At 42.0% G+C, this 11,458-nt stretch overlaps 1 protein-coding gene and 1 long non-coding RNA gene across 3 annotated transcripts in view; one reads left to right on the forward strand and one right to left on the reverse strand.

Moving 5' to 3' along the window:
* The window catches only part of DNTT (DNA nucleotidylexotransferase), a 30,403-nt gene extending 25,836 nt beyond the window's left edge, over window positions 1-4,567 (reverse strand). For both annotated transcript variants that reach the window (XM_032883388.1, XM_032883381.1), the window contains exon 1: window positions 4,302-4,567. In XM_032883388.1, the coding sequence (XP_032739279.1) occupies window positions 4,302-4,516 (215 nt within the window). In that variant the 5' untranslated portion in view covers window positions 4,517-4,567. The remainder of the gene's footprint in view (window positions 1-4,301) is intronic.
* LOC116882802 overlaps window positions 1-11,182 on the forward strand; it is a 28,070-nt gene extending 16,888 nt beyond the window's left edge. The window contains exon 3 of the long non-coding RNA XR_004385699.1: window positions 11,098-11,182. This is a non-coding gene — a long non-coding RNA (uncharacterized LOC116882802). The remainder of the gene's footprint in view (window positions 1-11,097) is intronic.
* Window positions 11,183-11,458: the final 276 nt, after the last annotated feature.

The raw sequence follows: 11,458 nt of genomic DNA on the forward strand, positions 1-11,458 counted from the left end.
TAACACATGCAGTAAAAGATAGTATAAGAATCGTGACTGTAGCATTCAGATGTCCAGAAAGCCCTGAGTTAATAGAATTAATTCACCCATTTTGGTTCTGCTTTTTTTTTTTCCTGATAACTGTATCTTCACTGTTCCTGTCTTTCTTTTCCTAGTTGGTCCTTCCTCACAGTACAATTAGAAAAATTCTTCATGAAGAAAGAGAGAGCCACCTTTCTTTGTCTGGAGACAGACTGACCCTCTATCTGACTTCCCCAGCCTTCCCGGATGGTCACCTGCTTTTATCTTTGTCTTTAAAATGGTTTTTTTCCCTCTAGAGAGGTCATCCCCAATTCTTCCCATCTGATGTAGGGCTTATCCTGTAAATGATAATTTTAAATAATAATTTACAGTTAAACTGAGCTGTTTACTATTTTAAAACCCTCCTGCCTCCCTTAGCAACTGATCTGTTTCAGAGTCCCTGACATAGAAAAATAGAGTTTTATTTGGTTTTATCTCACACTTAAACTACCACCAGTAGGTAGGTTTCTATTTCCAGCTCTGACATACCTAAAAACGAAGGGTCTTGCCTTGATTTTTTTTGGTTCCCCCTTGAATGAGATTATGAACATTAACTGAGAGTCCACAGATTTTGAAATGTGAAGTATTTGGACCAGAGAAGGACTAGAACTTACAATGCATGTTCTCGAATTTATAAAGTCTTTATTATTTTGCTGATTACAAAAGTAATACTAGTGCATCATAGAAAAAAATTTTAATTACAAATATTAATCTTGGTAATCACAAGTTCCTTTGGCTGGTTTTGTATTCACCAGATAAATCATTCTTTGAGCAAATATTTCCTGAAGCTACTCTGTATAAGAAAAATGTCAAAGGTCTGAGGGTTAGCTCTACAGGATGGCCCCCATGATGCCCTTGCCCTTGTGGAGCCAGTGAGGAGGAATTGGATGAGGTTAGTAGTGGCAGAGCTGTGGCCAGCCCTGTACCATGGATTACATCCAGGTACTGGGAAGGAAGTTCTGTCCTCTGGGAGGGTTTCCAGGGGTCTTAGGTCTTGGACGCAGGGAAGTGTAGGGAGAAGGGATTCAAGGTTGGGTTACATCTTGCATCAGACAATATGTTCCAAAGATATCCTTGTGGGTGAATTAAGGAGGTCTGAGCAGGACAAAAGTATCATCCACTGGGTTTCTACTGCTCCAGCAGTGGAACCGAGCGAGTGTTAGGCTGCTGAGGGGAGACACCCTGGGTGCGACCCTTTCTAGCCACAGCTCTTTCTTCTTTGACATCAGCGGTTTAGGTCAAGACATAGTGGATTTCACTATTGTGTTCATAGAGGAGGGTTGGTGACAGAGTTTTAAAATAGCTCAAAGTACTGAAACCAGGAATGAAATAAGAACATGACAGGCACTAGATTCTCATCCTCCTCTGGCTTGACCTAGATAATTTGAGGATTATGAAGTTGCTCTAAAATTTAGAATGTTAGTCATGGAATAAAATTCATTACCATTTTCATGAATGTGCAAAATGCCCCAAATCACTTGACATCTCTCCTGATTTCTATTTTAAGACCCAACTTCCTGTGGGCCATTGACCAGCATGTCTTCTGAAATATAACATTAATATAACATATAATATAAGTGAAACCAATTCCAAATATAAGGATACAGGGCACATATGCTGGAGAATGAAATAGCTCCAGATAGGTCAGTGGGTTCAGATATGCCATTTCTAAGTTATGGGTTCAGATCCAGCTAAAGTAGGCGTCAGATTTTTCCTCATATGTAATCCTCCTGGCAGCCAAGAATGTACTAGAAATTATGGAGATTGCTACCTCTTTTCAGAGCATATATATGTTTTTAGCTCCTCTTTTTTTGAATCTTATATACTAGAAAAGGAAGGGATAGTCTTTGTTATTGAGAAGTATCCTTTCTTTTAGATATCAACTTTCTTCATTTTTATCTAAAATATATACTTACTGTAAAAAAATTGGAAAACACAGAGAATAAAAGCAACCATTATCCTAATAACCCCTTCCTTACAAAAATAACCACTTAAATTGTTTTGATAGGTTTCCTTCCTGTCTTTGTTATGTTTGTTTTTATCATTTGACCCAGTCCATATTGTGGAGACAGAATCCTCTCATTAGGGTTTTGCTGTAAGGGTCAGTGGATCCAGCTTATTAACAATAGGACAATCACACTTTATATCTATGTAACTGTTTTTTAACTTACCAGAGCACACTGATGTCCATCATCACATTTGGTGATTATCTCAGATAGAACAAACTATTTTTCAAGAAGCTAAGTTCATAGAGTGGGGAGAGGGTCTGGCTCCACACTTCATGGCCGGGAAGGGTCAGAGCCAGAATTGGAGATCTCTAGACTTCTTATCTCAAGACTTTTCCCTACCACAATTTCTATTGCCCTTTCCAATGAAGGACTATGTATTTGTGCACAGAAATTCCGTTTGAGAGCTGGGACTTCTACTTCCTGTGGTTTCTTTTTGAGCCATCACACACATTTTCATTTAATGTGTCTTCTGGGCTGTCAGCCTGGGAGCTTTGCCACCATCATACATATGGGAGCCGTTTGCTCACCATGCACCACTTTCCTTTGTTGCCTGAGCCCTGGGCTTGGTCCTTGGCAGCGGGCAGTGGATGCACAGAGCTGCCTCTCTGGCTCTGTGGCCAAAAGAAGAAACTTGCATCCTGTGTCTCTCCAAGTACCTGCCTCAGCCACCGTGTCTATACTCGTAACTGCGCCTGTAACTAGTCAGCCCTTGCTGGAGGTGTGGACGAGAGCTTTTCAACCAAGAGCTTTCTATGTAAGTGGTACCTTGACCATCTGGCTGTCGCTTTCCTGTCTGGCCCTTGTCAGATTTCTTTACCACAAAAAACAGTTCCATATTTGCTGAGGCTTTTCATTTCTTCTTTTTAAATTTCCTTTTTTAAAATTCTGGGTTTGAGCCTCTTTACCTACATCATCTTTTCTTCCCCTAATTCCAACATTTTATGTAAGTCTGTAAGATTAGGTAGACTTAGCAGTTAGGTGAAATCTACAATTCCACGGGAGGGATGTTATGATTTGGGGCTTAACATCCCAAATGAGATAGGGGTTAAAACAAAAACAAGAGGCAGAGGTGGGGAAAGGAGAACACACCAAGAAAGTTCAGATGGAGGGAGAGACCCTGGAATTTCTGATTAGGGCATTTTAGAAAAAATAAATAAATAAAATGTTACTGTGATCTTGAATCTTCATATGAATTATGAATATTTTGCAAATCATTCATATCTTATTATTGACTTTTGACACGTTTCTCTAGCAATTTGAAGTTGGCATTTCTTCAGCAGGAAATGCTTGTCAATTTTATTTTTGAATATCAAAGACTATTTTTAAAATTAAAAAAATTATTTTCACATAGAATTCTCATAGTTTTTCCTGAGAAAGTTGTGGTCAGTCTATTCCTTGGACAATCAAAGCCAGCCAGTTGCTTTGATTATCCTTTATCCATTGCAAGTCCCTGGCTGTTCTGTGAAGAGCTAATTTAACAGTTAGAAAAACAACAAGACTAATTGCTGGGATGAGTGCGGTTGTGCGTGAATGAGTCTAGGGGGGCCAAGAGGTGGCTTCAGTTGCCCTTTTGTCTGTGCTCTGACCTCGTCACTCTCGGCACCATGACTACCAGTCCTGGACAGAGCTGTCCTTGAATCTTTAACCAGCACTCCTCACTCTGCGAACCCCACCGGGACAGCTCATTGGAAAAGCATGATCAAGGCCACATTTGGGTGCCTGTGGAGAGCCAGCAACAGTCTCTCATCCTAGCCCATCACAGACACTGGTCACTTCAGCACAGCCAGGGATTTAGTTTAATTGCCAAGAGCCCAAACCATTCTTTCTGCCTCAGAGTAGCTGAAATTTTTTTATTGAACTCAGTGGGATTTTGTCCAGTTTAGTCAGGAACAAAATTGAGTGGTTTCAGCGTTAAATTTTCCAATTAAGTTTCTGTCATCATCCCTGGAAAACTCATCTCATAATGGTGAAAGGCAAAACAAAACAACCAACCAAACAACCCCCCAAGCCCTATATTTGGTGCCAACTAGTTTTAGTATAATTGTATCAGTCCCCACTCATCTTATTGCCCTTAATTAGTTGGCTCAAATGTGTTCTTTGACTTCAAACCCATTTTCCCAGTGGGAGTATCACCTTTTCTGTATGTGGAAGAAAACTTAATTTCCTTGGGTTCCAAAGAAGCTGTTCACAAAAGCCCTGCTTATTCACAAAGTAAAATCAGTGATGTCCTACCTGAGCTCATTTTCAACCCTGAATCCTTTCCTTCGTGCCAGCTCCATGAGGAAGGCTCTACGGGTGGTTCCCATTTTCTTCTCCAAAATATAGAGGACCAAATCCTGAAATTTGACGTCATGAGAAGGACAGACCATCGAGGCACCCATTTGCCTGGACCTCTTCTTCCGAGGGCCCAAGTGGACCATTTGCAAAGGATTCGTGGGAAGAGGCATCTGAGGCTTCTGTCTGTGCCATCAAGCAGTGTCTCCAGAAGTGAGGGAGAGCCTGCCCTCCTTCATGAAGAGTTCTGATGTCATTGTACTAGAAGATTCTCATTCAGGGCAAGGTTTCCTGGGCTCTGCCCTGCTGACAGTTTCCTGCTGAAGAGCAATGAAGAATGTTTATCTCTGTCTAGCTCATTTGTTCAATGTGGAAATCATAATGGAAACAGTAAATTAACTTTGCTTTCCTGTGCATTATCTTACCAGATCCTCAGAATAACCTCATGAGGATGGTAGGGAAGCATCTTTACTCCCATGTTAGCATCTATCTATCCATTTATTAGTCATTCATTCATCCAGTCATTCATTTAGGCCCCTCTTGTCTTTATTTTTTATTCCTTTTTGCATTCTTGCTTATATTCTCTTCCAACTTGCTTGCATTCTCTTAGGCAGTCATTATAATACATTGGATTTCTATAGTTTCCATGGGTGTTATATAGTTTGTATAGTTGTTTTGGTTTTACGTAAGTGGCACTGTTAAATTTCTCATTCTGCTGATCACTTTTTCACTCAAAAAAGTGGATCAGATCCCTCCACATTATTCTGTGTTCTAATCTGTTACCTCTAATTGCTCCACAGTAGTTCATTATGGACATTTTAGCTATGTTGGTGCATTTTGTAGGTGAGGAAACCAAGGCTCAGTCAACTTACTCAAGATCACAGAGTAAGAGGCAGAACCAGGTCTTAAACTCAGGTCTTCAGACTCCAAATGTTACACATTTCAGTTTTGTCAGTGAACTAAGGTTGCTTGGAGAATAGTCTATTATGTAACTCTAATATTGATCTTTTGGGATGGAATGGGATGATCTTCAGATAAGAATTACTGCCATAAAAAGACATTTTCATAACTTATATGCAAAGTAAAACTAGTGTTTCTCATCGATATACTTTATAGATCTCATTTCTCACATCTACTATGTGGTCAAGGCAAGCACCTACAAGCCTTAGCTGATTGAATCCTCATAATACCACCGTCTGGTAGGTACTAGCATCCCCACTGAGGTAAACACCTTTGTCAAGGTTGCAGAGCGAGTATATGGTTATGGGTAGGGAATGATCAAGCTAGAACTTAAACTCAGATTTGTCTGCTTTTAAAGCCTGTGCTCTTAACTATGAAGAAACATTTCTCTGTGCATGTCTTCTCCAATAAAAACCAAAGTTCCGGTTACCCATTTGCTATTTTATTTGAGACTTTTGCTACCTCCCAAAGTGTATAAGCTCCTCACCACAACACTAGGGAAGAGTGATGTGACGATTGCCTTCAAGCATTTGCAAAATTGTGTTGTCCAAGAGAGCCAGATCAAAAATCTCGGGTGGAACTTACAGAGTAGTAGATTTTAAATCTCTGAAAACATGAACTTTTTATTAACTAGAGCTGTCTAAAAATATAGGGAGATTGCATTATCCAGTGGGATATTACAGGTTGTGAGAAACGTTCAAATGGGATCCAAACGGTTGTGCTTTGATATGTTACAGAGGAACTTAGACATCTGGTAAAGACTTTTAACACCATTCTAGTATTCTGTGATTGTTTACTAAAGACAAAAATCTGGACCCTGGAGCCCACTTTGGACCTCACCATTAGGTGTCTGGTTACTGATGTGCTGAGCACTCCGTGTGGGAACACGGTCTTAACCACCAAGCGGCCCCACAGCATGGAGAAGCAAGACTCTTGTAAGAGCCTGGAGTTTTTATGTTCATCCCCATAGCATGGCCAGAGAAAGAATGGGTGTCACCTAAATGGCAGAGGAGATGGGAAACAGGCACAGAGACATGGCTGAGAGCTCAAGTTCTGATGGCAGGTTGCTGGCCCAAATCCCGTGTCCATTTTTTTGAGCTGTGACCGTGACCACCTTGCTTCCTTCCCCAAGCCTCAGGTTTCCCCCTTGTAACACAAGGGCTAACTGAGATAACCCACACAGCCTGCTGAGCAGAGTGCTTGGCACAGAGGAAGCACTTCAAATAACTGTCAGTTGGTAGTAATTTGGTGTTTTGTTTTTAGAGAAGAGCCAGTTGGATCTGAAATCAGATCTTTGTTTTGTTTTTGTTTTTTTTTTTAAGATTTTATTTATTTATTTGACAGACAGAGCTCACAAGTAGGCAGAGAGGCAGGCAGAGAGAGAAGAGGAAGCAGGCTCCCCATGGAGCAGAGAGCCAATCAGATCTTTGTTTTGTAAAACTACAAAATCATCAAAAGATGATATTAACCAATATTTTACTTAGTCTGCTTTGAATCATTGGTATTGATTTAAAATTTGATTTAAAATTTAAAATGTGATGATGGCTGTCTGGTTATCAGACTATTGTCTCTCAGCCCTGAATCTACTCTTTTTATGATGGGGTCTATGAGGTTGGGGCTGGGACAGCACCAATGCCATTTCTCCTGGTCAGGTCGCTCTGTGCTAGGCTCTACCAGTAGGGGGCACTAGAGGGACACTGCAAGGCTTGACAAAGGGGCAGGTTTTGATCCTTTTGGATGGCTTGCTGATAACTCCTCATCTTCTCAGTAATGGTTTTTCACTCTGGCCACAGCTGCTGGTTCCACTCTGCAACATTTTTAAAAAACGATTTAAGTTATTTATTTTGAGAGAGAGAGAAAGAGAGAATGAGAGCATGAGCAGGGGGAGGGGCAGAGGGAGAAACAGACTCCCTGCTGAACAGGAAGCCTGACATGGGGCTTGATCCTAGGACCCATGAGATCATTACCTGAGCCAAAATCGAGTGCATTGCATAACTAAGCCACTCAGACCCCCCTTCTTCCTCCTCTTCCTCCTCCTCTTCTTCTTCTTCTTCTTCTTCTTCTTCTTCCTCCTCCTCCTCCTCTTCCTCCTCCTCCTCCTCTTCCTCCTCCTCCTCCTCCTCCTCCTCCTCCTCCTCCTCCTCCTCCTCCTCCTTTTTTTGGTACAACCAGGCATATCTTCATCATGTCCTTCAGAGATACCAACACCAGCCAGACACGTGTCCTTTTCAGGGGTCTGAGTCTTCCTGTGACATACAGGGCAGCATCCCCTCCTCAGAGATCTGTTGTCACATCTCCACGGAGACTCCCTGCTCCATGTGTAAGATTCCAGTAATCTCAACTCAACCTCTTTGTCCCCACATTCCTAGAGGCAGGCCTTGCTCCCTGCAGTCACTCTCTGATTTATCTCAATGTCCTTTTGCTTTTCAATCTTCAAACCTGCCTGTCAAACCAGTCCCTTATATTAAATTCTTTTTGTTGAAATACCTAGTGTGTTTTCCGTTTTCATAACTGGACCCCGACTGATACACTGTTCAATTAAAGTGAGGCATAGGAGATGAGGACCCACTACACTTCTGGAGCATACTCTTTCTAGAAGGAACTCTGACAAAAAAAATCTTTAAGATATCCAAATCCCCTGAACCAGCATTTTCATTTTGTTAGGAAAGACAAATAAATATGAACGCACTAAGATGTTTATTGCAACCTTTTGCAGAGAAAACTTAAAACAACATAAATGTCCAATCACAGCGGGGGCGAGGGTGATAAAGTATAAGAGGATATTGTGTAGCCACTAAAATCACGTTATGAGAAAATACTTTAAAACATGGGTAGGGTGCGTAGGTGGCTCAGTGGGTTACCGCCTCTGCCTTTGGCTCAGGTCATGATCTCAGGGTCCTGGCATCCAGTCCCGCATCTGGGCTCTCTGCTCAGCAGGGAGCCTGCTTCCTTCACTCTTTCTCTGCCTGCCTCTCTGCCTACTTGTGATCTCTCTCTGTCAAATAAATAAATAAAATCTTAAAAAAAGATATGGAGACTCTCCAACCACAACCTAAAAAAAAAAAGGGTAAATGGGGGGGCCTGGATGGCTCAGCCATTAAGCATCTTTCTTCAGCTCAGGTCATGATCCCAGGGCCCTGGAATGGAGCCCCACATCGGGCTCCCTGCTCAGCAGAAAGCATGCTTTTCCCTCTCCCACTTCCCTTGCTTGTGTTCCCTCTCTCGCTGTGGCTCTCTCTGTCAACTAAATAAATAAAATCTTAAAAAGAAAATAAAACATAGGTAAATGTTTGCAATCTGATAATTGTAAAATCAGCGTACAAAATTGGAGTTACTATGTGGCATCAGTTTTGACAAAGAAGACTAGGAAAATATATGGTCAGCCTGATATAATGGTAGATCTCGCTGCTTGTCAGTTTGTACGATTTCTGTTTTCGTCTTTGTGCTTTTCTGTATTTTACAAATTTTCTGTAATAAACATAAATCATATTTTCCACCACAAAAACAAAGGACTTAAAAAAATTACCTTGCATTAACACCATGTGGCTTTAGTGGAAGCTGTGATTCAAAGGTAGTGAGGTGGCTCTGAGTAAGGTAAATCACAGGTAAACATGTTTTCTCATAATTACAGCACAGGGCTGAGTGACAAACCCCTTTATATTTTACATGAAAGTCCTGTCTCACTCCCAGGCAAGACTCCACTGAGGAATGGGAGGGACTGTGTAATTCTGCCTGGTTTATGTAACTTACCGGAGCTGACTCTGGGGAGGAAATCTGTGGCTTCTAGGTCCTTTTTCCTGCCTCTGGGGGTCCTTTTCAGTGGTATCACGTGACCTGTGCTAGGATGACAGCTATGAGAGCTGAAGCCATTATCGTGGCTTGGGGAAGGGAGGTGTGAGACTCCTTAGCCTCACCTTGAAACGGGTCTGAGTATACTGACGTCTCATTGTTATTTCAGGAATTAAACTGAATTGTGCTCGTAGTAAAAGTGCCTGGAAAATCATGAACCATTGTACAAAGGTCAGTTGTTCTTGTTATTCTCATTGGCACTGCAGCTAATGGCAGGAATTGATTAATTTCCTCTTACTGAGCCATCATTTTCTGGAGCTGTTTGCACCAGATGTTGAGCACACCCTTGGTCCGGTATATGGGTCAATCAGCCCCAAATCTCTGTGGCTTAGCACAACAAAAGTTTATTTTCTCTCTTGCTACTTTTTGGTAGAGGGTTTTTCTTCACTCAAGACTCAGGCTGATGGAAGCTTTTCATCGTTTTGTGCCTGTACTGTCTGGACAGGATGAAATTTTCTTAGTCACCATGGCAGAGAAGAGGGCGTTGGGGGGTGTTGCATCAGCAAATAAGTTCTTTGTCTCAAAAATGGTACATATGACTGCTGGTCATAGCCCATTGGTCAGAACTAATGTCCTACCTCAATGCATAAGGGCTTGGAAATGCAGGGGAACCCTGGGAATTTGGATTTGGGGGGAGCATTCCTGTTCCTGCTATGCCCAGGATCAAGCTAAGAAGCTAAGTGCTCATTGATGGTTCTGGAGATGCCCAGTCAATGGATGTTACTGCATCTACACTAAAGCCATGGCAGAGATTAAGGAGGACCAGAGCCTTGCACTTCCTAGAGGAGAAGCTCAAGAGAAGGACCACACTGTCCAGTAGTCAGACCGTTCTTGGACCTCCTAAGAATTCTAACCTATTGGTGTGGTCCTGGGGACAAGAAGATTTGATCTCTCTGAAATTACCTCCATACTAACTGTTCCACCTTTCAAGCAGTATATTAGAGGAGAAAGTCCTTTATCACATGTCAAAGTCTATCCTAAATTTGGGTCAGGTGCCCTCCCTGCTCGAAATCTTCTGTGCCTCTTCCCATGAGAGCATGGGTCACTCTGTATTGCAGTGCTCTAATCCCCTGTGTGTACCTCCTGTTGGGGCAGGACTCATGTATGTTGTATTCACATCAGAATTCCCAGCTCCTAACACAACACCTTGTATAGTAGACACCAATTAAAGGAGAAGAAGCTAGAGACCAAATGTAAGTTGATATTATTATTACTATTATTAAGCTTCTATGCTGTTTGGGTAACTGCTATGTGAATCTTCTGCCATGACCACCCTTTTCCACCCTACCCATTCCTAATTAAATGTCTCTTCAGTATGAGCAAGTATAATACAATTTTTAAGGAGCCAGACTACCTGAATTCAACACGCAGAGATTTATGAACTGTGTGACCTTGGGCAAGTTACTAAGCCTCTCTATGGCTCAATTCCCTCATCTGTGCAATGGGGATTATAATGATTTCTATCATATAAGTGGTCAGGAGGACTAGATAACCACTTCAAAGAGTATTGGCATGCAAGAAGTTTTCAGAAGTATTCACTGTTCCTGTAACAGCCCACCCTTCTTGTTCCCCTTCCCTCCTCTGTCCCTTGCTGTCCTTCCCCTGAATCCCTCTATACTTGAGAGGTATTTTCTCAGAGTACTTCCCACTGGCCTTTTGATGTCCCTAGACTCTACCAAAAGTGGTATCAGATCTCAAAGAGACTAAAGGAGTGCCTGCCATAATTCCCAACATGGGTTCCGAGGAACACTAGTCTCATGAAGTGTTCTAGGCCAAACAAAAAGTTCTGTAGTGAATTAAGTTTAAGAAAGCCAGACAAACTTTATACAATTTGTGTTAGAATGCGAACGTTTTTGAGAAAACCTTGCGATCAAGAAACCTTTTAAATTTTGTTTAGCCCCATGTATTCCCAACTCACTTGTGTTTTTGTTTGTTTGTTCTCTAGAACACTTGCAGCATCTTGTTGAACACAACAAGCGTTGATGACTACATATGCACTAAGCCTGGGGGCCTGGAGTTAGGCCTGGTAACCGCCTGCCACTCACCAGGTATGTGATCTTGTGCTAGTCGCTTAACCCATGGGATTCTCAGCCTCCGATTTGTAAAATGACAATTATGATACCAACTTTATTGCACTGTAAGTGAGGAATAAGGGAACATAAACATGCTCGCCTGGCCTACTGGGGCTAGTCCCTATTCTACTCTTGGTTTCACCCTGCCTCTCCCAGGGACTGGTGGACATGGCTGTTGCTCGGCTTGGGTAGGCAGGGCCAGACTGCCGGAAGGAATACACCTGGTCATTGACT

This window comes from Lontra canadensis, unplaced genomic scaffold (assembly GCF_010015895.1).
Source record: "Lontra canadensis isolate GAN:19392208 unplaced genomic scaffold, GSC_riverotter_1.0 scaffold3, whole genome shotgun sequence".
NCBI classification, from domain to species: domain Eukaryota; kingdom Metazoa; phylum Chordata; class Mammalia; order Carnivora; family Mustelidae; genus Lontra; species Lontra canadensis.